The sequence below is a fragment of the Pagrus pagrus genome, assembly GCF_965226575.1.
Source record: "Pagrus pagrus genome assembly, chromosome: 17".
Lineage (NCBI taxonomy): Eukaryota > Metazoa > Chordata > Actinopteri > Spariformes > Sparidae > Pagrus > Pagrus pagrus.
Window position 1 is genome coordinate 9780371 of NC_140201.1, and position 25846 is coordinate 9806216.

At 40.4% G+C, this 25846-nt stretch overlaps 1 protein-coding gene across 1 annotated transcript in view; it reads left to right on the forward strand.

Annotated features, from left to right (window-relative positions):
* Nucleotides 1-13271: 13271 nt before the first annotated feature.
* LOC311273343 (sodium bicarbonate cotransporter 3-like) overlaps nucleotides 13272-25846 on the forward strand; it is a 35487-nt gene continuing 22912 nt past the window's right edge. The window contains 3 exon segments of the mRNA XM_084380343.1: nucleotides 13272-13452; nucleotides 23146-23227; nucleotides 24598-24747. Coding sequence (XP_084236469.1) covers nucleotides 13417-13452; nucleotides 23146-23227; nucleotides 24598-24747 — 268 coding nt within the window. The 5' untranslated portion in view covers nucleotides 13272-13416.

A 25846-nucleotide genomic window follows, 5' to 3' on the forward strand; every position in this document is an offset into this window, starting at 1 on the left:
TGCAACTGCATGCGAGGCATGTGCACTTAGAAAATATGAAAACAGGCAAAATGAAAAATGGCCCATCAACCATCCAACGAAGGGCAATGTACAGCTCAACACCTCTATTTATACTGTATGTCTTTGGCCTCTCCAAAAGCGGATTAGTGGAGATAAAATCCATGAAAAGAGAAGTCATAATATTCGCACACATACTTGGCTCGTGTTCTCAGCACCTGTTTTTCCTCAGTGAAAATACTTCAAATCCTCCCCCATAAGGACCCCAATTTGAATTGATTTACATACTCGAATTCTAATTAATTCTGTTGTCAGACTCCTTGACAAAGTGAGGAGTCTGACTAACTCCAATTAACACCTCCTAACAAGGTAGAGTGCATGATTGCCCTGGCCTCTCAGGAAAGCTGTAAGAAAAAGGCTCATGGGGGGTTCGAGTCTGGAGAATAAAAATGTTTGCACTTGTGCGTGTCAGCAAATTGTATTTCCGAACATCTGAGGATGTTTTTTCTTCTCCTTTTCATGTTGTCTTGACCTCTGCTCACATCGGCGGTTATGAGGTGGAGAATAGCTGTCAAGATTATGACTGGACAACCGCAGCGAGTACAGGAAGTGGAGGAGAGAGTTGCAGAGAAGTGATAGCTGCTGATACACTGACGATCACAGAGAAAAACAATGAGAATTTTACACGCTGAATAACTAACTTGCTATTCTCCAACCTTTTTTGTCTCTCAGTCAGAAGGCCTAAAATAACTTTTCTGGTCCTCTTTGGTGCTAATTTGCAGGGACAGTTGCAGTGCTTATTTCACATTTCTGTGAGAAATAAGGGAGTTTAACTTCCAACAATCACATAATTTCTGGAACTCCAGCAGACACACAACCAAACACAAGCACATACACGTGCTTCAAGTGAGGAACTACTGGAATCATCCTGTTTAAATACCTTGTTGTCAAAGGCATGCTGGCATCCATACCGGGCACTGCAGTTGAAATCTTTTGCCATCCACCCACTGGAATGAAATCTCCTGTCGATGAAGTAGCAAACACGGCGACAGCGAGACTTACAAACTCTGCAACAAGGGCCTCCTATCTTGCATTTAAACTACAAATATCCTCCTCTGCAGCTCTGTAAAACATCCTCGCATCATTTATTCGATGCGCATTCAACAACTTGATAACAGTTGATTCCTTCAAGCTCCAGGCTACTCCGAAATCCTCACAAACAAATCGATAGATTGTGTCTTTCTCAACCATTCATGCAAGAAGTACAGTAATCAATAGACACCTCGACAGCATGCTTCCACAAAAACAGACCATGTTGGCTTAGAGGAGATATGCGCATTGGGATAAGACCTGAAGAACTCACTACTGTGCTCTACAATCTCCTCAGCTGACTGAGTTTTGCTGTCAGTAAGACAAAAATCAGCCTGTGGTTTGTTGAATTTATAGCGTATTAGTAAAACTTAAGTTCTTGTTTCATGTCGCGTGTCTGTGCCCTTCCCTCAGGCCGTTCCATTGGTGACCACGTTAAGATTTCATGTAAGAAAGGCCAAGGAGGCTACGGAGACATTGTACCCAAGGAGGGCTGACATCTAAACACAGATGAAGGCCCCAGGCTGTTTCCTCACCTTCAGTCACACACTATTACTGCTCTCACTGACTAAATGCAGCCACAGGCAGACATGTGTGTCTGGGTCAAGATTTTTTAGACGCCCCCTTTTTAAAAAGTAACCTACACACGATGAGCAAGACAGAGACGGTGGCGATTATGTTTCCTCTTCACACTCCATTTCCCCTTTTGATGTGTTGATAAATGTCACCTCTGTTAAATGGTCATCAAGCCAGTTAGAATTACTGCAGAGCTCTCCTCAGGGACGCTTTGAGTCTCATGCGGTCACTCTGTTGTTTTGTGATGTATTCACTGGTGATCTAGTCAATCACTTTTATTTTGGAGGAGAGGATGTTTGATGTTTATATCTTCAGCTTAATGTCATGAGAGTCAGATCCAGTCTTTATAATTGCATGTCTTTATAGATGATGGACACAGTTTTTCTCAGGGGATTGCATGCACACTCACACGGAAGCCAGGAACCAGGTCTATATTATATTGTGCCACTCTTGGGGATAACTATGATACACAATAATACAAGATAATAATGGCATGATGAGCATATGTTCCTTGTATTATTAAGTGGAGGTCATGGACATTGACAGTACTAATGATGCTGACAAAAGCCTCTCCTTTAAGCTCACCCCAGGTGTCTATGTACACAACAAAGTGCTTTATTTAGTCTCACTTCCTCCTTTGGACGTGGTTAATCAGCAGTTAAAGGAGGGGTGGGCTGACTACAGTACGGGTGTAATGCTCACAGGTCTGTTGGAGTGAGACCCTGGTGTGAGATGAGTCTCAAGTTAGCGGGGCCACAACTGTTTGGAGAAGGGCGTTGAGTGTTGGCAGAGAGCATGGAGGTGAGAGGAACTGGAGGGCCTTGTGTCGGTGCCCTCAGACGGCATGTGCAGCGCGCTGCGCAGGCAGGGCCCTGACTCACTGGTGCATGGATAATGTTGGAGAGAGTATCCCGCGGCTAAGCTGCACTTAACAGCACATTGATTTCAAACCCCTGTGTTCCCTCTGGAGGGCAGTGGGACGCACCTCAACAGGCCGGACCCCCCCTCCGCCGCTTCTTTCCCCCTTCCCACCTTCTCCGTCTGACCACCACCATCATTTACCATCTCCACAACCCACCCCTCCCACGATCCACCCATCCCTGAGTCGATTCGGGTACACCATGCTGGTCACTGGCCTCTACTCCCCCCTCGCCCTCCCCTGAGTGTCCCAGTGGAGTTGAACAGGATTCAGGGGCACTAAGGCTCCCACAAGACCCTGCTCTTGAGAGCAATGTTTTGGGTAGGGCATGCAGAGGCAGCCGTGTGGAACAGATCTGTGGTCAAAATCAATGCATTGGCACTTTGATGGAGCGCTCCAACAGATTTGGGAATTTCACATTCTCTTCTTTCTCTCCTGGCACCATCAGAAGGCCTCGCCACCGGAGGAAAAAACAACAGCCACTAAACCTTCTGGGAAACAGGGACTCTTAATTTCTACAGCTTCAGGGACAAAACATGACACAGTCAATAATCATTCATTTAGTGGATTGCGTCCAACATGTTACACTCTCCAATGTGTCACTTCTTGCTGCTCAAGCTAAATGACGAAAATATCTGCTTAAAGGATAAGTTCAACTAAAAGTGAAAATTCAGTCATGATCTAGTCACCGCCATGCCGATGGAAATTTGTGTGAAGAGTCCACAAAACATATCTGGAGCTTCACAGCAAAATAGCTTTGCAGCATTTTCCTCAACAATGGAAGTAGATGGGGACTTGTTTTAAAACGTAAATATCACCCACAAAACAAAACAAAAAATAACAAAGAAATACTCCATACTACTCGCCCGGCTCTAAGATCCCACATTGATATGAACTGACATTATTTAACCCCTTGATGCGTGGTCGAGCTTGTGCACCCAATGCAAACAGTGAGTGCTAACGCTGTTAGCTTAGCAGCTACAGTGAAGATTTTGCATTATAAAAGGGTATAAATAACGTCTTTTCAAATCTCAGGGTTTCTGTAGACTTGATTTACGTAGATGAGCTGTATGGAGCCATTTTGTTTTAAAACAAGTCCCCACCTACTGCAGTTGTTTAGGAGAATGCCGCAACACCATTTTGCTGTGAAGCTCTTGAAAATGTCTCGTGGGCTGCCAAACTTCACCTGACTTTCCACCAACATCAGGTTGAGTAGATAATGTCCCAATTTTAATTTTCAGGTGAACTAACATTTGCATATTCAACATTAAGGGACCAGGGTTGTAATTGTTCGACTACAGTAAGTTTGGCATCTCTTCTCTCCGAAGCTTTGACAGAGAAAACTTTCTTTCTCATCGTCACCACACCTTTCAGTCTGCATCTCTTTATGTGAGTCCCAGCACAGGTGGATGCCAGTGTGGTGCTTCTTCCACTTGTCTAACTTCTGACTCATCTCCCAGCTGCATTATGCAGATGCATGTTTCAGGAGCAGTACACAGCACTCTTCATTGTGCGCTAATGGGCTCGCAGCATCTTTAAGACTCGGGGTACAATTAAGAGGTGATAGTTTGATCTCCCACCTCGCAGTTCTATTTCTGAGCTGCCGTGTGATTATGCCGGCGGTTGATGGGCGGGTGAGGAAGGGCTCTATTTAGAGGAAGACACAGATGAACTCTTCTGAAAGAAGAGACTACTTTTGCTCTTTGCATCTGACTGATGTCTATTCTAGCTGTTTTCCACTGCAGTTACATTTATGACGTGATTGCAAAGGGTTTTTAAATTAAGGCAAAATGACTGATGGTGCTCACTGTAATATACATTTGGCAGAAGTTACCCTTCTTTTTTTCAGTCTTCCAGAGTCTGATCTGGAGGAAATGTTGTCATAGAATTACTTCCTGGGCTAGATCATTAAAGATAATTTGAAAGGTCGTTGTGTACACCATCAAGGCTCAAAATGCATTCTTCTGTCCAGCTTCCCTCAGTTAAAAGCATCTCATTACAACGGTAATGAGATTTCACTGCAAGATTTCAGAAAATATCATGGTTTCACAGTATACAGTATTACAAAATTATCATTATTAGTATTATTATTTAAAATGACCCTTAAAGGAGTGCGAACAAAGTTATTTTTCTTTTGGCTGAAGAAACACTTTATAATTTCACAAAACATTATGTCCTGACAGACCTTGAAAGATATATATTTTTTAATAAAGCTAATACAGTAGAATTCAATACTGTAGATAAGCAAATGTACATGACATTGTAACTGTCAGTTGTCAAACCACAGTATACCTTGAAACTGATAAACTGCTGCAACCCTAGTGTCGCAGCTATTTCAGGCAATTTCACTTTAACAGTTATACAGCCTGAATGATCATAAATAAAAAGAGAACTGAAAGTATTACCTCTAAATATGTTCATATCTTGCAGCCAACTGCTGTCTTACATGACTAGAGAGGAATGGTTGATACAGCATTGCCATCTGCTGGTGAATCTGAGTTATTACATTGTTGTTGTATCAGGTTTTAATATTTGACAGCAGAGATGGTGCAGGAAGATGTAGGATTTAATTTCAATTATGTGTAATTACTTTGCATGACTTCATTCATTATATTTGTAAGTGATTAACTCACTTAACAGGTGACTAAACATCTTCAAACAACATACAATTGATTGCCTTTAGCCTTTTCCTTCAACTTCTTGAAGATAGATTTACCTTTTTTGACCACACAAATTTCCTACATACATTGTTATCGGCCCACATTTAATACTTTATGTTTGCTCTCATTTGGTTGTTGTCAGATTCAGAGCAGATTCATATTCATTGTGTTTATAAGCTATTATGGTGGTGGCTGCTTTATTTTTACATTTCCATCACAACATTTCAACATTAAAAGGAAAATGTGTGATATAATAGCAAATAACAATCCTGTGTCTGGTGTTTCACATAATTCAGGCAGTAAAAATCCAACTTTATTGGGCACATGCATCATTTTTGTACCCTGTACAGTTTAATATGATATAAAACGTGTGGATCCATACTAGGATTTAAAATAAAGTTGTATGTTTAAATGTTCTTGTTTGTCCGACTTACTTTTGACATGAAGGACGCAAAGTCATCGCAGTAAGGTTAAAGGGGCATTACGTAGTAATTCTATTCAAAAATTTGAATATCATTGAAGTAATAATACAAACTCAGAAACATTTATATTTCCCGTAACTGAATAAACAAGCTGTTCTCAGAGGATAATAAGGTCCCCAGAGCACTGTTTGTAGCTAGAAAGGTGGCAGGGTCCGCCAAACATAAACAAAGTAAAACTTTGTCCTTTGAGGTCAGTTTGTTTATTCAGTTTATTCAGTCATGAAAATGAAGAGTTTGTTTTATTTAGTTTCTTTAGGCATAAATAAAACCAGTCAATGAATATCTTTGTCTTCTGGTTAAGATGTCTTCCCCAAAACTACGTAGTGCACCTTTAAAGAGCTTTTAGAAGAACCATAACAAAAAAAAAAAGCCCGCTTGAGACTTTGAGGCGACAAGTAAATAGCGCCCGCCCTTATCGTTTCGTTCTTGAATATGATTGGCTGAGAACGCCAGGCGTTGAAATCGAATTGGCAATCAATCACTGTCAGTCATTTTGGGGGCGTGTCCTTATCGCGTCGTTGGGGAGAGCACAGCCAGTCCCCCACAGTTCACACAAGTGTCACCCAGCCCGGTCTCATCCGCACATCAACCGGCACCAAAAGAGCTAACGGTGTGCAGTAGACCGGCGCCAGGTGAAATGGACGAACCTTCGGAACAAATGAGGCCCCTCTTGAGAGCAGTGAGTACCCGCCCGACGCAGTTAACCGTTGGCCCAGCGTCATATCTGCCTGGCTCTTTGTCCGTGTTTGCCCCCTGTTCGCCAAGCAGCCGCGGGAGTACGGGGGATGCTTGGGAGTCAGATTCAGTGAGGCACCATCCAGCCTCTGCTATTGTTAGCCGGCTTCTACTTCTGACACGTGGCACAGGCACAAGTTGTGTTCATATGTCTCGGTAAAGTCACCGAAAGCGTGCGTTCAGATATTAATAATAGGGGAAAAAATGTTTCCGTGCTCATTTGTGTACTTGTTCGGGTCATATTCATTTGTTTTCGGTTAGTAAAGCTAACGTTAACATACTTGCTAGCCGGGCACGAGCAGAGTGAAGCCTGTTCAGTGACGTTATTAACGTTATTAGCCATACACTAATGTCCAGGCTTGAAAGCTAACGGGACACCTTTTAATTAGTGTGTGTCCCGACTGAAACATACACATAACTAGCGTTATATATGATCAGCCTTTGTTTTTCTGACACTAATGTTATTGTATAATGCCTATTACTAATATACGTTATACGGCTTTACAGAACTTTCCGCTCACGTTCAACAGGTCTACTAATAATGTGTCCTAGCTAATCTGTATTTACGATCTCCTGGTTCGTTTGGCAGAAAGAAAAAGGCTCACTTGCAAATCAAACGCACCCAAAATAGATCAGCTTTCTTCTGTGACATTTCCAAGTCAGGAAATGCAGCTAATTTTACTGTGAACGCGTGTGCAAAGCGAGAGGAAAAATAAACTGGAAGAGTCATTATATTTTGAACGGTATCCATACTCTAATAACTATGATGTTGCAGCAGAGTTGTGGGTGAGAGTAACGTTAGTGAGTTAAGAGACCCACATCCTGTGTGTCGGGTGTAACTTTACAGTTACAGACGGAACGTGAGCATCAAACACACTGCAGCGTTAACAAACCCAAAAAAGAAACTGGTTGCATTGCTAAGTTTGAAATGCACCCTGACTGTCTGACATCAATGCTGCTGGTGTAGGGTTGGTCACTACTATGGTTGTGTGTGCATTTGTGAACACGTACGCATCAGAGGAAACTTGACCCCTGGCTCCCCAATGAAAAAGAGTCGTCGGATAGCTGTGCACTTCTTCCTCAGCCTCAGGAAGTCAATGAAATTCAGCTACTTAATGCCTAATGATGTGTAAATTAACTGTTTACCCTTACAAATCCGCATACCAGACAACATACCACGGTTAAAGCTCTGAGTCTGACATTCAGCTAGTGTATGAATGTTTAATAAACTTCAGTCCGGTTTCAACAAGAAGCCCTTGTTATCTTCAGGCTTTCTATTTGCTGGTTACTATTATTATGGGTCTCACAATGTCACATTCAGAGTGAAACATCACTGTTGTTGACGTAATGGGCTTGAACAGTGAGAATAATCATCTAGAAAGAGTTACAACAAGACTAAACATACCTGTAAGTTTCAGTCCAACTGGTACTTGATATTTGGGGCAGATAAAGATATTAGTAAGTAAAGGGGGAGATAAAAAAGTACCTAACCTGTTGTGTTTGCCATTGAGGGTGACAGGCTAAGATGTAGTGAGCAAACGTGGATGATTTAATTTTTTGTAGCTTTAATAATATTCGTTGGGTTAAAACTTAAAGACTTTATGAGTGACTTTAGTCATGAGTGCGACAACAACTTGCTGCTCTTCTTCTTCTTCTACTTCTTCTTCTTCTCTGTTCTTCTCTAACAATTGCAAATCAACTTCAGAGGAGCATGCTGACAGCTACTATGTCAGAGTTTGTAATTGCAGTGATTGTTAAATCAATTAAAGCACATTACTTCATATTATTGGCTCCATTTAAAGCCAGTATTTCACATATACTGTTATATAGCCAATAATACAACTCTCCCATTATTGGGCTGATATTTATAATGCATCACTAGTAAAAGATTCTGATTTCGATATGTCAGCCAATTTACACACATTTTTTGCAATCAACTCTATTTAACATGCCATCAATGACCCTCTCTGACTGTGTTTGTGGCATTTTTCTAAAGAGCAACTTAGAGGGGTGAGTTTTTTAAATTTTTGGTCCATGTGTTATATTTTCTGTCATCGACATTTTGCCTTTGCCCTACAGTGTGAGCTTCATTGAATTTTACCTCAGGTGTTTGCCGGCTTGCAAGGAGAAAGGGGATTTGCGCGTCCTGCTGTTCCACTACTGAAAAGGGGTTTTAGTTCAGCCAGTACAGGCTCTGTGTCGCAGACTATTATTGGCTCAGCACTTACAGCCAGGGTTAGTGAGTGTTTTATGAAGCTCACTCACTGTTTGGCATTGGTTTGAATGGGTAATTACACAGAATGGATCTCTTTGCTAGTCTGGTGGTGCTATGTTCTGTTCAGCTGTACTATTACGATAATGCGATAAAATTAATCAATTCCTACAGCACCCAGCTATAGGCTAATTGGCATACACAACAAAGAGCCTGTTTGTTTATATTTGTGCCCAATCTACTTTCTGTGAGAATGAAATGTACTTTCAGATTAGGATGTGATTACACTTTACATTAGGCCACACGCTTTTAAATAATTTTCTGGGGCAATGATTACGTACACCACATATAAGAGTCAATAGGTATTGACATGGTTTTGTTTACCTTGCACTTTGTTTTTGACTCAAAAAAGAGGTTGTATTCAAGTTGAGAATCATTTTCTTGACCACAGGAAGGCAACATCTTTAAAATTCTTTCTATCTTCTGCCTCAGATTCACACATTTTAATGGATTTACACTTTGGAGCTACTATATAGAGCCACAGTCTTCCACTAGAAGTAAACGACTTGCCTTTTATTTAGTTGCCCACCCACAGTATCTATGTAGGTAGGGGTGTTTGTCATCCATTTACTTTAGCCACCCACATTTTCCCAACTAGTCAGAGGATTCAAAGCAGGAACATCTGATCACAAGCCTACTCTTTCTCGTCTCTATATTGCTGCTGGGAGATCTTTCATTTGAACCCTATTTACTGTAGCTAAAATACTGACATTTGCTCGTGTCTGTGTGTACAGAACAATACCTGGAAGGTCATTTTATGAACGTAAAAGACAGAAAAGCAGGTCAGAGGGCTCAAGATTACACTAATCTTAATAGCATTATGCATCTGTCTCCCTTGTTTACAGAGAGGATTTGAAAGCTCATCCAATTACAAGAAAACTTAGAAAACTCATCATGCTGCTTAGTGTGGTCTGAGTCTTGATAATTGCCTACAATAGGTGCTTCTGTCGGGTGGTGATATAAACTAAGATGGATAATGGATCTAAGACATGGTGAAGTTAATCTTTGTCCCCAAGCCTCTTTCTCGTGTGTTAAGAGTGAAAGATGCACATGCAAGGCGCTGCCAGAGAAATCACGGCTCCTGCCTGCCCTATCTGTTTACATGGAGTTTGACTTTGATGATTATCGAGATATATATTATGATGTGATTTTGCTCTACCTTGCTGAAAGAGCAAGAAAGAGGGGGGACGAGAGGGAGTGAGGGAGAGAAAGTACAAGTGAAAGTGCACAAGAAAGAAACTGCCCCTCACCTGTTGTGTGTACTCTCTTCATGTCTGTGACATATTCTACAGATACAGACAATAAAACTGTAATGAAATGCTGGTATGATGTGGATATGACTGTCTACAAGTCGTTTTCAGATAGATTTTTGCTGAGAACTAGAAATAGACGAGACTCTGAATCTCTAGCTCATGCAACACAGCAGCCTCGCTTGACAGGCACGTGAGAAGCGTGTGTCATGCATCCAGTGTGAACAGTCTAACCTGTTAACATGGACGCCAAAATGAAAAGCCAGCAAAATGAGGTAAAGCCACGCAGCAGCGCTGCACATTGCACATGCATCCAGTGTGTCCAGCCTGTAAAATGGATTATTTAATATCCCATAGCTCTGACTTCACCGAATCCAACATTGGAATTTCAACAAAAACAAAGAATGCTTTTGACTCAAATTTTTATTTATTTCTCTAGTATAGTACATCAAAAACTGTCCAATAATATTTGGCTTTTATAGAGCATTTTGTCTAATAATTCAAATTAAATGCTTTGACATAATCTGCCAAATCGTAATGTGTCCAACTATTTCAGTAACTTTCTGAAACCGACAATCGGACATTCACACTCAATTCACAAGTGATTGGCTAGTTGTGTGGAGGTGGGAAAGTAGACAGGATTGAAATTTCTCTCTTCAGCTCTCTTTTTCAGATTTCAGTTGTCTTTTTAGTCTTTATATAGTCAGCAAAAGAGTGCAACACTATGAATGTCTTCCAAGAGGACACTGTATGCTGTTATCCCCATATTTAAATATTCTCCTGTCCATAGCGACCAGCTATTCACCTCGCCTTTGAGTGTTTGGAGCAGCTATAAACAACATTTCTGACTTGACTGGGCAGCACGTTGTACGAACAGTTGTTTTCTAGTATAACCTGGCCCTTACTCTCTTGAACACTGTCATGCGGTTTGCTTTAGGAGTTATGTCATTGATTGATGTAATTGAGGCTGGGAATGCATTTGCTTTGGAGGCAACATATTTTTCTTTTTTCTTTAATTAAGTGGACCCCTCATATGTTTAACATGCTTATGCCTGAGGTTAGGACATTCTTGCAAACTGCCTTTTAGTTTAAGTATTTTGTTCAGGCTGGACATGAAGAGAGGCTGCCACAATCTTGTCCACAGCTTCTCACTTCAACACAGGGGACACGGTTTCACAATGCAGAACTACTCAACAATAAATATCTGTGTAGCAGACCACAAGGAACCATGAACAGAAAGATAAAATGTTTGCCCTGGGAAAAACCTGAATTTAATTACAACTAGAGACTGTGTTGGGTTTTTAACAACAATACCACAAACAAGGCTTTGCATTCTCTTCTCCTCTGGACGCATGTAATGGCAGCGCTAGTCAGCTCTGGCACTGAATGTTTTTATAGAGCCCTCTTCTCAAAATTATGTTTTTGTGTTGTCTGTCTGTAAGTGCTTATAACCATCCCATTCTTGTGACGCAATATCTCAGGAACACCTGGAAATAATTTCTTCAAATTTGGCACAAATATCCACTTCAACTGATGAGTGAAATTATTAAAATTCAGGGGTCAGAGGTCACATTATTTGCGACACCACAAATGTCGGCTGCAACTCATAATTTTCATTGTCAATTAATTTGACGATTAGTACCTTGATGAATTGATAAGTGGTTTGGTCTATAAAATGTCATAAGACATTTGATTATTCCTTTAAAAAAAATTGCATGTGTTTTTGTGGATTATGTCCTTAAGAGCGCGAATCAATATGAGATATAACTACTAAGGCATATTTATTTCTGCATAAACATTTCTTTACCTACATATTACAAAATAGACAAATTTTGTCTTGTGTCGTAAAACTTGATTTAAAGACTTTAGACCTCTCACTCTACTCGCCCTCTCTCTGTGCACCCCACTTTATGCCCCTGGCGATATTTGTTTTAAGTTGTGGATCACTTTTTCCCAGTTCAAGCCATTCTTGTCCACTCCAGATGTGTAAGATGCAGTCACGAAACTTCACAGATAGATCAAAATGAAGGCTGAGTTCAAACATGGGCTGCGCTCCTAGAGGCACCTTTTGTAGTAGGAAACTATCACAGAAGCAGTATTGGGTACTTTGCCAGGTGTCTGTCTGTCTGTTGACAAATTTTGTCATCATGATAGCGCAAGATGCAGTCACAAACATTTACTGGTGTGTAGTTGAGATTAAAATCAAGGCTGAGTTCAAAGATGGGTGTGGTCCTACCCATGTGTACTGAGTTCTTGTCATAATGTGGTAAAAACTATTGAGTAAACATTGGTCGGGATGTGAACATGTTGACAGGTGGCGCAGCTGGTGTGATCCCATACACTCTTGAACAGTAATACAAAATGGTGTTGTATAAGGTTGAAGCTGTAAAGTCTTATGTAAATCCTAATTTGCCTAAACATTTTACTTTGAAATACTGTGGTTTTGCTGCATGACACTAGTACATATGGTCTTGCTTTTTGTTGGTCTGCACAAACTCTCAGGTTGTTCTTTCAGAGCTGCCCGATGCCTCGGCCCAGCCGTTAGATGTCACTCTTTCTATTGAATTTCATGCACACGTTATAGCCCTCATCATTTCCAGGGGTATCTTAATATTAGGGTTGGATTAACCTTTGCCTTTTTGGTTTTGTGGTTAGTCTACTTGAAACTGACTGGCGCTGCTGTGAATGCTATGACCACAGGATATTTCTGGGCTAGACTGGGATCCATAGTGTCTCCTGAAATTAAAAATGACTGCTTAGGTTTCAGGAATGAGTGTTCTATTTGCACCACTCACGCAACTGTTCTTGTTGGATGGGAAACAAACGCCCCATAGTTCTTTGTAAAATTACATGTTGTTGAATGACATGTCCAACCTTCAGGCTATGATGAAGATTGTGAATGTCAAATTCAAAGGCACCAAGGCAGTTGGAATCTTAATGAATGCACAGCTATCTGCCTTTTTTTCAATACGAAGCACCCTCGGAAGAATGCCGAGCCAACATGTGTGCCTGCTTCTATTTATCTGTGTTGGGGGTGGTTCTTCATTTGTGACCTGAATACCTCAGCGGGTGAGCATTTGAATGTCCTCCAAATGTGTGTGTATGTCCTCCGTGTGGTGGCGGGTATGTGTGTGTTTTTAGGCTCTTGGCCGGGCGAATGAAATATTCATGGTGGCATGGTGGGATTGGCTGCTGAGCAAAGAGCGGGCTGACAGGGTAGAGCAGAGCACGGTGTGTTCTGAAGCAGCTCACCCTCTCCCTCTCTCTCTCTTCCTCTCTGTGTATAAAGAGATGAGCGGAGGAAGAGGGAACAGACAAGTGCGACAGTGTCTCTGTTAGCAGTTAGCTCACACACACCTTCTACAACAGAGATAGCCGTCAGAAAAAAGGAACTGGCTTAGGTCCCTGCTGCCTTTGCTTTGATGTTTTAGTCTAAATGGACGAACAGAGCGAAGAGGAGCATGTGCTTACGGTACGTCTGGTCCTGTGTGTGTGTGTGATTTTACGTGTGTCCGACTGTCATGGTGCGCTTGAACAGGATCCAGTGAATGGATGTGTGTAGCTTTATCGGCGTGTTTGTTTATATTGGGTTATCGTTTTGTCTTCTTTTGCGGTAGAATGGTGGTTTGTGCTAATGAATGGGGCAGGTGGTCTTTACATTTAAGCCAGGCGGGAAAAAAAGCAGAGTTGTGAGGATGAGGGGGATAAGGTGAAAGAGGTAGTGAGAAGCTGTTGCCTTATCGGACAAGCCTCTTGAAATGGAAACGTTTCCTTTCTACTCTTTACTCGCTTCAAGGAGCAGGACCGAGAGGAAATCGACACAGACAGTTATGGCTGCTTGAAGGAGCGGGACAAGGAGAACAGAAAGGAAGAGAGGAGAGAGACGAGGAGTGTCAGGGAGAGAGGATGAAAAATTGGTCTGCTAAGGTAGCTGAATACAAACAAGGTCCATGCTGTCAATAGAGATGATGTTTATTGAGTGAAGTGACATTAAATTAAATGCTTGTTTCATTTCAGTCTAGCTAAAAGTACAAGTATGCCCAGAGTGGGACAAATCAGGTCCACATATGAAGAGGAAAATATTTGTGAGGCAGTCAGAGGGGATGGTTTCCATCTTTGTTTATGTGTATGTCTGCAGAGTGTTTGCATGTTTAGGAATGATTACATCCAATGGAAACTATGATTAGTATTTTCAACATTTCTAAAATGTGTAGAATATCTTCCAAGCTTTTAAAACTGTAGGATTAAACTACATTTTCACTCAGGTGACATTGGGTACAGCACACAAGCTGCTGACTGCCTTCTTGGTTGTGCCCTGGTTAAATGTGGTGAGGCTCCAGGGAGGTAAACAGGTGAATTGCTAATCACCAAAAACCTACAAAATAAAGCTGCTTAAGCTGTGTTTGGATACCTGCACCTGCTAAGTGCCATGGATGTTTGTGCAATCCTGAAAAGACTTTATTTATTTTGATGCATAATACATTTAAGTGCTTTCACTCTTTATTTGAAATTTGAACATTCATTCAAATGTAGTAAATTCAAACAGTCAAAGTAATTTTTGCGCTACGTACTTTTGGCTTGACTGAAATGAAACGATAATTAATAACCGTAACCTATAAGTGCAACATACTGTTTGAAGTAGTTTGCCTTGTGATGCAGCATAGAAAGCTCTAAAAATTAACTATCCGCTAGATCCCATTGCATGCCCAGTTGACGAGTCATGTTTGTGGCCGTATTCCAGGGCACGTTCAATCTACCTAATTAGTATGTAAAAGATTGCAATGTTATTAATTCTACTCATGGTAGATCGTATTTCTCTGTCCTCTGACAGAACAGCAGAAAAGAGAAAAAAGAGTGGGAGTTCAGTAGTGGAGAATTGGCGTGGTTACAAAAGATCAGATGTACAACAAACCATGTAATATGTAAGAAGTGCAATAAGACTGTAACAACAAAAGGGGTCAATACAACAAACTTATTTACCACTTCAAGCAGAAACACCAGTTTCAGGCGAGGCAAGCCAAAAACCCTGCGAGTAGAGCTCAACAGTGATTGTGATTTCTAAATGAAAAATGTTTTTCAGTATTTTTTCACAATCTCAAGAAGATCATTCTCGCAGAAATACTCTAAAATATCAAGATATTATTTTAGGGCCATATAGGCCACCCCTATTAGCATCTATTTATAATCTCGTAATTGTCTTTCTCTATTTTCTTTCTGTTTTCAGACATCACTTAATTAGTTACATAATTCAACAACAATTGGCAGTAAATATATGTCAATATTCTCGTCCGTATATGCAATTGTGCATTTGGCAGTGTTAGACAGATATTCACTAATCTCAAGGGACAGGTCTCTCACTATGTAACACATCGCTTACGTCAGTCCCCATTGATTGGACCAGGTCCCAGTAAAGCAAGGCTGGCAAGGAACGGAGATTAGAGGGAACCAGGCCTGTTGGCTTGTTGAGTGGCTGGTTGTTTCATTCACTGTCTGGTTGGCTGAAGAGATGTTTGGCTGCTGTGTGGTTAAATCACTCCCACACAAACATGCATCTAACATGGGTGAGGTTAACGTGCATGTTGGCAAAGGCAATGATGTAAAGCTGAAATGATGAATTAATGAATTGATTAGATGATGGACAGAAAAGTAATCACAAGATACTTTTTATTAAATGTTTTATTATTTGTCAGGCAAAGATGCCACACATGTTCACAACCCTAACCTAAACCAGCCACTCATCCCTCTATCAGCAGTAGAATACCTGCAGGCAGTGAATCACCTCAGCAGAGAGAGGACAGATAGCAACAGGAATGACTGATACTGATCGATGTCGGTATTCCTCATTCACTCTGTATTGTGATAGTAGATAGTAGATAGACAGTAGATTTCTTTCCAGTAAGATATTACTGAGTGTTCATAGTGACTTTGCTGTTGTAAACGTTATTGTTGCTACTCTAGAAACAACATTAAGTGATATTTCAAATATAAATAAACTCTAATCCTGTTCTGAATCCATCTTAAAATAATTAATTAATGAAAAAGAACAGATGATATACGTGATTTTTGCTGTCATGCATGTATACATGAGGTGAAATTCTTTTCGACGTAAGGTGGTACTCAAAAACTTTCTTAACGGTTGACAGGTCTGTATTTATGCTAAGATAATTCAGTAGAAGGCCTTGTTTTAATCTGCTCCATTACTGTGCTAATTCAAACTCAACATTTCTTGTATCCATTTCAAATTAAGAGCCTTCCAGCGTTTCAGTGGAAAGAAGCCATTGATTTCTTAACAAGGCTTTCATTGTGAAACATTTGCAGTAACATGTTGTGGAAAACTCATTTACTTGCAAGGTTTCCGTACACACTTGAAATGTAGCTCCAGCCATCTTTTCGTATTACTATTTTGCATCTGAATGCAATACACTCTAGTCTCCCTCAGAGATGCCATAGAATTAGACATTATGTTCTTGATAGCAAACACCTCTGTATGCATGCATTACCAGAATTTCCCAACAAGACTTTCTTGAATTTATGTCATACTTGAGAAAGTTCAATGCTAAGTTCAGTCACAGTGTTTTCCTTGGTACTGGATGAACACACGCTAAACCTTGTGTTTACTCTTAAAGGTTCATGTGAACCATAAATCCTCATCCCTACATTAAACCCAATACATTGGTGAGGGTTACAGCTACCTAAGCTGCTGTAAAAGCCAAAGGAAAACAATCAAATGCAGACACATGTAATGCAGTAATGTTTGTACCACCCCTTATGCTTCATGGATATAACATGTAAATTATAGTAGATAGTGGAGCATTTCACATCAATATTTTTTAATGTATTTGTCCATGATGGGTTCCCTTTTAAACTATCTTGAAAGCACACAATAGCCTGTCAGTCTTTTATAGCAGTTTTATTAATTATTAAACAAGCGTTTCTCTCTGATCAGCTCTCATTGAAAAGCTTTCTCACCAGTATTAGCAATCTGAATTCAACATTTATCTCAGCTGGCTGACTGTTTTAGAGTTGCCACAGTTCAACGTGATGTTATTTTTTTTTTTAGCTTTTTAGGCTGCTACCACTTTATTTGCTTCTACCCAAGTATTTTTCCAGTGTCTGCTTCAAAACAGCACACTTGAACAATTAAAACCAGCATCACCTAGTCATTGCAGCTGGGGTCATTTTGGCCCACTTGGTATTGTTATTCTTTTCAAAACAATACTGGACTTGACATTGTTTGCTCTGATCTGAATTGGAGCAGATGTGTAATGGTAATTTAAAAAAATCCAAAACAGAGAAAGCTACAAATAAATTTAAAGGACAGTGTTTGATATTTGTGAATTTTATCCCACGTTTCACACATTGTATTAGTGTTGTTTGAGAACAGCATTCCCACAAGTTGTCAATGTGAGAAAGAATGGAGGCTGAGGGGGCAGGACATGAGAACAGAAAGATAATAAGAAGAGGAGTGGCACTTTTTATGGTTTGATTGTGTTATCACTTGGCAGGTTGCTTGCTGGTGTTGCCTACCTCCCTTTTGATTATCACTTGGAAACCATTCTATCCTTGTCCACATTTGTCCCTTCTAAGTGTACTGAGCAAAAGCCAGGCAGGCTTTTTGTTCGCCATGCATGCTCTCAGTTTTTCTGAGCTCAGACTACAGGTGTTGTTATGTTCCCTGGTGACATCGAGGGGCTGCTGATCAGAATTCCCCACCACACTAGACATCCGTTAGGGGGAGCAGAGTGTGACAGATCCCATGAGTAATGTTTCTTTTGTGTAACTGCACACTTGTCTCAGAGGACAATGTTGGCCAGGAAACATTGTACTTAGATTTGAGTTCACAGAGTTTTCTGGTTCATACTCATACCATTGTTATGTTTGAATTCAATGCTTCCATCTATGTATCTCTATCACTATTTGGGATTTTCTCCCATAGTCTAGTTGCTGTTCTATCGATCCAGATCTACTCTTTTGCTTGGTTTGGTGGCATTTTGGCATAATGTTGGACTTTTCCAAACCTTGATGGCACTTTTGGCCACACCAAGTCAAACCATGCAGTGCTTATTTGTGTTTCCATTAAAAGTGTAGCCTGCTGAGTTGTGCTGAGCCACGTCCAGATGGGACATCTCCGGAGTAGGGCTAAAGCGTTCCTAACCCATGTCCCCGTGGGCTCCGGTGTCTCACAACCACAGACAACTTGTGACGACCCTCTGTCTGCCCCTCAAACAAGCGTGTGTTGTGAGTCTCAACTCATGTCTGTGCCGGAGATCAGAGAGATCATTGTGTGTTCAAGTCTCTGTACTTTAGTAGCTCCTAACCGAATCTCTGTGGTTTGAAATTTGGTTTCTCTTTTGCATCTCTGTTTCTACTTTCAGACATCTGCTACTTTACGCATTCAGCTGTTTTAGGATTCCTGTTAAGTTACTGCTGGTGAAAATCTGACATTTCTGTATATTTCTACTTCGAAATAAACTAAATTGCAGGGAACCTTTACTGTGAAAAATTACAAGGAAATTAAACGTGTTTATCACAGAATTAACAGAGCTTTGATAGCCACTATTGTTCAATAAAACTGCAGGGAGGAAGAGCATTTATAGCCACTCCTTTGACCCCCACTCAAGTCAGGCAGGTAGCCCTGTTGAAATGGAAATGCAAAATCCCTGCCACACTGGGCTGACATCCAGAGTCATACGGAGTCGAGCCAAGCCTGCACATGTATATGGAAAAGCCCCAATAGTTACCACTAGCCACAAATGATCACCCTGGATCCACCACACAGGAAGAAAACACTGCTAGGCACACCTAGTCTGGCTTTCTTTACTGTATAGCTGCAACCAGACACGCATCTGCCTTCTGTCATCAGCTTTCTATTGATGTCACTATATGGTAGCTTTTCTTTCTCAGCTGGCAATTCTGCTGTGCTCCAAGCCCTTCCCACTGGCACTACTCCTGTAGCCCAACCACAGCTGTGCTTTGTGGGCATAATGGCCCTTTCTGGCCGGGGGACTCTGGCTGATAGACTGGGGGTTTATTTTGGACAAAGCTATGTGACAGGTTGCATCATGTGTTCTTAAATTATACCAAGCAATGTAGGGTCGAGGGCACATCAGACTTTAACACGTGCTATACTTAACTAAACAGGCATGACATCAACATGCATATAATACATGGTAACGGATGTTTGTACATAAACAAGTGTTTAAACAGTAAAATTAACAGATTTGTGGGAGTTGTATTTTAAGAAGCTTAAGGATAAGACGACGCTCATGAAGCAGAAATAGTTTAACACTAGCTTTGTGTGCCCTGCTGGTAAACATGGGTTCATGTGATTCCTGTAGAATGGAAAATTAGAACTATGGCCAGTAGCCAAACCATGTTCAAAACGTGCTGTCTTAATTGATTTGTTTCAGAGGTCTTGTTCCATTAAAAGAAGGTGGTATTTACACATCACAAGACATTGAATCTTGTTTGGAACCTGAATAAGACCTTTTGTTTTACATGGTTTGAATTAGAAATCAATTGCACTGCACTGAAATCAAAGAATCAAGTACACTCCGGTTTATAGCAACTGATCATGTGTTGAATCCGAAACCTTGGATAGTATCCAGTGACCTTCCATCACAAGTGACCATGAGGAAACAGTTGAGTCCAGTCTGTGAACTGTAGGTGGAAGACCTCCAGTTACTAGGGATGGATTAATTTCTTGCTTCTCTTCTCCCTCTCTTCAGCTGAATCATTACCGCTCCTCATCAAGGCACTGTCAGAAAGCAACACGGCTCATTATCATGCAAATCCACCAACAACTGAGAAACACACACACATACAGGCTTACAAGTGCACACACAAACACAATTGCAGATGGCATCATTCATTGTAGGTGGAGTTCTAACAGGGGAATTATTATGGTAATATATGTGTGGATCTGAATGTCATTGAAGACTTATTCATAGTAGTAAGCCAGGAATGAAACAGGGAGAGGAGTGGATGGACACACAGCGCTGTCCGTCAGAATAAATCTCCAGTGTGGTCTGTGGAGGTGACTGACGTGTTTGGCTCAGACACACAAGGCCCTAATATCATCAACATATCACGTATCCTTTCAGCATGTGGCTAACATCGCCACCTTTTGTTTCCAGTCTCTCCTGCTTGGCAGCAGTGCCTCTCTGTGATTGGTTGAAGGGATTGAAAGGATCCTCCAGTTGGGGATTGCGTTGCCTCAGAGTGTTTGTACATGAGACAGGAGAATGACACATTTGTAGTTATTGAAAGGTGGTGTCAGATCATATTATATGGCCTATGTAAAAGAGTTAATGTTGATGATAAAACTATTCAGACACCTGTCACAAAAAAAAAAATAAACAAGACCATAAGAAACTGTAAGATAGGATCCCACTGTCAGCCATTCTTCTGTATACCTCTTGTTCACTTCATTCTTATCAGCCTGGCAGTGAGAGTCAGCATTACCCCACTGCTACCCTGTGGTATTTATACACACTATATGAATGTGTGTCTAACATAAGCTTTTCCTTCCTGGTCACAGTACGTCATGCCTAGTTGAAACACACTGATCTTGAGACCAAGCTCGCCTGACTTTTATTGATGTCTCTGTGTGTTCTCTCTTTGTAGTCTTAGAGAACAGCTGGAAGTATTATGGTTATTGGAGGTGCGAAATTCAAAATTTTCACACATGTGCACCTGCGGTGTGTCACAGGTGTATTGGTTGAGTAATTTGACATGCTGGCTTTTTTTAATGTGTTAGGTTAAGTGGTGTTTTATAATGATAATGGAAGAAGCCAAGCGGTTCTAGTTCTCTCATTATTTTTGTGGCTGTGGCCAGGAGTAACATTGGTATCAGTTACTTTTATTTTGGTGGTAGCCCCAGTGACTTCTCCCAGCACATTTAGATCTGGTTTGGCCACACATGCAGCAGTAATTGGAGACACTGCGTCTGTGGCTGCCTCAAATGTTTTGGCACTTTAAGGGCATGGATTCAGGAGACCACTAATAATATGGTCGGTAATTGGACCAAACCGGGTTGAGGTTAAGGAGATTTATTGTTTTTGTCTGTGTGTATGTGTTGTAGTACATTTCTGTCTTTGTGATAAACAGTTTTGAGTTTCAAACTGAACAAAGTTTTTTTTTTTCTCCCACTTTTTTAACAGCTGTTTAAGTTTAAAAGTTAGATTTAGTATTTGGCAAACTTCTGGTTAAATGTGGGGTTAACAACATTGCTACATTGAACACAGAACGAATGAGGGCCGTTCTTGGAGTGGCTGCTACATCATTATGCCTTCAGTATAATGAATGAAACTGGCTACACCAGGCGTGAGAGCAGTGCATAAGTGGTGCCTGTACAGTTCGTGCCATGGAGATCTGTTCTTTAAGCCTAAAGATAGGCCAGTCTTCTATGTATATTTTTATACAAGGTTTATACGGAAATTGGTAGTATAGTCTCAATATTTTGTTAAGTTGAAATACCAGCACTGGTGGTCTCTTAGTGACTTTATCTAGCTTACTATATAGTTTGATGATAACTTAACCATATTACACAAACTCCGTGAAAAGTTTCATAGCACTGCTGGGGTCCACAAAACAGGTGTAGCCAGCTAAATGATACCTTCAGCTGCACATTCACTCTGCAAGCAGTCTGTATACATTACGTGTTCCATGTAGCCAAACTGTAAGGCTATGGTTTTGGCCTGGGGGATGAGTGTCCTCATGAGTATAGCAATTAAATGTGTGTTTGAGTGCTGTTATAATTATTTCAAGGCAGTGTAATTTGATAGATATTAATAATAATATTTACTGTCGCCACTATGTACGCTGACAGCTGTAGTCTCTAATTGCATCTTTCTATCTTTTGATGTTTCCATGACACTGATATCAGGCTCATTATTTTGTCTAAGGTCATAACCTCTGTTTAATGAGTCAGTGTAGCCTGACTCTCGAGGTTGCTATAGACACGACCTTTAGCACATGGGCCATAACAATAAATATACGGTATTTCCTGAGACAGCATAATTAGCTAATGGAAAATAGCCCATAGAAACCCTAATAATGTTGTAATGATACCTTGCTGCATAGTCCACTACCTCAGGTTGTAAATCAGCAGTTAATCTGCTTGATAAACTAAGCTGTTATCAGCTCCTCTGCCAAATTTAACCTGTTTGCCAGGGTATGTAATTTCATTCTGGATCACATTTCAAACCAGATGAATTATCACAGTCTGCTAATCATTAAGTAGACTTAATTATATTTTCATCCAGATTATGGTCTGAGCTGTTTCTCTTGACTGCCATGTTTAAGCGGTGTGAAAATGGGCTGTGTTGGTGGTCATGTGCAAAACCAAAGTACTTTGTTTGCTTAAACCCAGAGCTATGGAGTGATTTGGTACGGGCTAAAAATACAAATAAAAAGCAAACAGGACTCCCTCCCTGCATACCTGTTTGCCAAAACCACAGGTGATTAACATATTTGGAGTGGAAAAGGAAATGAAGGGATCTCCATGCTGTGCTTCCATCAGTCTAATCAAAGCTTTGCCAATCTTCACCAAGATACTTTGCTGACTGCCAGCACTATTGGAAAAGCTGCAGGCAGATCATCAGGTTCCTTTTTTCTGTCTGTCAGCTCCCGACATTCTTCTGATACACAGACTCGCTACATCTTTCACTGCCTGACTGACTGATCCTGCATCTGCCGTTCCTTAAGACAAGTAACAATGTGAACGAAGTGTCATCTACACAGCTAACTTTGATATCTATTCCTTTGTATTATCAGTTTGTTGGAGTTCTTGAAAGCTGGACTTCAGCTGAATTTAAATACATTTTCATTGTCATTGTTTCATTCAAATTGTGCTCTGTGCAGTGATGATGCATCACATCCAATGCCTAATGTGTCTCTTCTTATTGTCAAATGCAAGTCAAACAGGATATTAGTAGGTTTTCTTGGGTTATCTCCCCAAGACCAGCACTCAAGGGGGAGCAGGTTTTAGTGTCCAATAAGCAACATTGCTATTACTATTTTTAAAAAACTGGCTAAAAAGAGACACTGTGTATAAAGGGCTTTAAACCAGAAATGAATGAATGGAATGAAAAAATTTGCTCTGGACAGGATACTCATGTGTCTTTTATATTTCTTTTCCTCTCTCTCCTCCTGTTTTTCTCAGGGTCTAGATGAGGAGGCACTAGTTGACCACGGGAAGACCAGCTTCACAACTCACACAAACTATGAAAAGGAAGATTTGGAAAGTAAGTTGAACTCCAGCCAGACCAAACAATCTTTCTTGTGAATGTTTTTATGTTTTTGTTTTTGTATATATATATAGGTATTGGAAAGGTTCCATATGCCAGCACTCATGAAGTGGAAAAACTTGGTAGTCTGCAAGAGCTTTTGCTATTCCATTCGCAGAACAAATTACATTTCTATTTCTATTTATACTAATGCTTTGTCCTTTGGCTTTATTTTATTCATTCATTAACTTGCTGTTGATCAGGCAAAGCCTGAGACATCAGACAGTGAAGGATCTTAAAATGGGATTTTGTTACTTTTGATATTTTTTTTAGGACTTGGGAATAATTGATTGCTTACTGACATTCAGTAAATCATGTTAATAGTAATCTATCCCAATGATAATTCCAAGCCAAGCAAAATGTATTATTTGCTATATTTTTTTGTGCTATGTTATGAAATAAAAAATAAAGATTTTCCATCCTCCATTAAATAATCTCTGATTTTTCCCAGAACACACTGTTTTTTGTCCAGCTAAGCTGTCAGGCTTTTCCCCCCTCTGCATCCTCAGTCATCTCCTGTGTCTTCTCGTCTCTCTTCCTCTTTCCCTCTTTCTCTGTCTCCGTTTCTCTCCATCTGCTCGTGTGTCACTTCTGCCTTCCTCTGAGCACTGCATCTTGGTTTTATTCCTCCTGGGTTCCCTCTAGAATCAAAGAACGATGACTCATCTGTGAAAAATGAGTATTGGCAGAGAATGTAGGGCAAAAATAGGGCGTTTACATCTCAGAACACAGTTCCTGTGTGCCAGTAACAATAACGAGGGGAAGTGAATAAAACAGTGGAGGGGTGAAAAAGTTAAATGTTGTAGTCTGGTTTCTTTCAAGTAGGTTATCTAGAGCAGTCAGCCACAATGGAAATAAGTTCTTTGTCTTCTGTCACAGATGTTTTTGTGTCTGTCTTTTTCTTCAGTTGTAAATTACTGGAACTGTGATACTGTTTTTGTATGCTGTATCAGTTTTCAGTTTTCCAATGTAGCCTATGTTTTAATTTAATTTCTTTGACTTTGAAGTTTGATTTGATCTATTGCATTTGGAATTAGATTTATATTATTTTTGTCCTTCTGGGAAGAGTCTGACTTAGTACTTGCTTTGTTGGTTTATTAGCTTTAACTGCTGACAGAGGCAGATATCTATCTGTTGTTGGCAAAAACTAAATTAACAAATATTAAATTAAAACAAACTAGAGAGAGAGGGAGTATACCTTATACAGCATCTGTTCTTTTTCTAAAGTAAATATACAATGTGAAAACATTTTACATGGACATTATATATAAATATTATGATCCACGGGAGAGGTGTCTGAATTGTAATTACACTTTCCTTTTTCCTAGGCCACAGAGCGGTGTATGTAGGTGTCCATGTTCCTCTTGGAAGGGAGAGCAAACGGAGGCATCGCCACCGAGGACACAAACACCACCGAAAGAAGAAAGAGAAAGACTCCGAGGAGGGGAAGGAAGATGGCAGAGAATCCCCAACTTATGGTTGGAAACACTCATCCTATATGTCTCAATGCACCCATTTATCACCAAAACCCCCCTTTTTTTTCTTTGTAAATATATCTACTTTTGAAAGCCTTTAACTGTGTTTATTCTTTGACTGACAGGACTTGTCTCAGACAATAAGCAGAATCCCTCGTTATAAACAATAGATGGAGCTAGCTTAGACTTTGTGCACCTTTCAGTTTCTTTCAATAGCAGGATTTTTCTGCAGGGTGTAGTTCTTTAAACTGATACTTTTTGCAAATAGTTATAAAACTAGTTTTATGCTTTGCCAGTTTCTGGTGCAATGGTCATGGACTTTGAATGCAATTCAAAGGCCAAAAGAAATCTTCAGATACAAGACATAAAAAGGCTGAATCTGCTCAGTAATGGGTAAATGCTTTTTTACGTTCTGCCTTGGTTGGCATAGCACTTAAAGGAAATTTTACGGAGACAAGTGTCACATTATGGTGTGTTTTATAATCAGACCTTCCTTTAGAAACATACAGATTTGCAGGTTAGAGCACAACTCTGCTTAAACCCTCCTGCCTACCTCCACCTTTCCAACAGTTCTGAATAAAACATTCAGCTCTTAAAGGCATTAAAGGCCACTGCGAACCAGCTGATTGACAGCGGTGACATTTTAAGTGAAGTGTGAGTTTGTTTGTGTGCGAAATTGCTGTATCACCACAACTGCAAGAACCGTTGGCACCCCAACAATGCTTTTAACTCTATGAGGGTTTAACCTAACTAGTGCTTCATGCCAACAACAAACAAGAACATAACAATATCAGTCCTGTTATCATGTTGAGCATAAGACACACCCTCCTAGCTGCTGGGTTGGGAATTACGACCATTGAGACTCATCCTCTAATGTGCTGCTTTATAATCTAATTGAGATGATGATAGAAGATTAACGAATAAAAGCCCCTCCCTTTTTTGTTGTTTACCATGGAATGGTGAAAAGCAGTTAATGTGCAGTCAATGTTATCCAACAATGTAAGGGCTTAACGGGATTTCCACTGTTTGTACGGATATAAAAATGAATGGTTAAACCTTAAGAATATATTCCAAAACCTCACTTATATGATTACGGACTAAT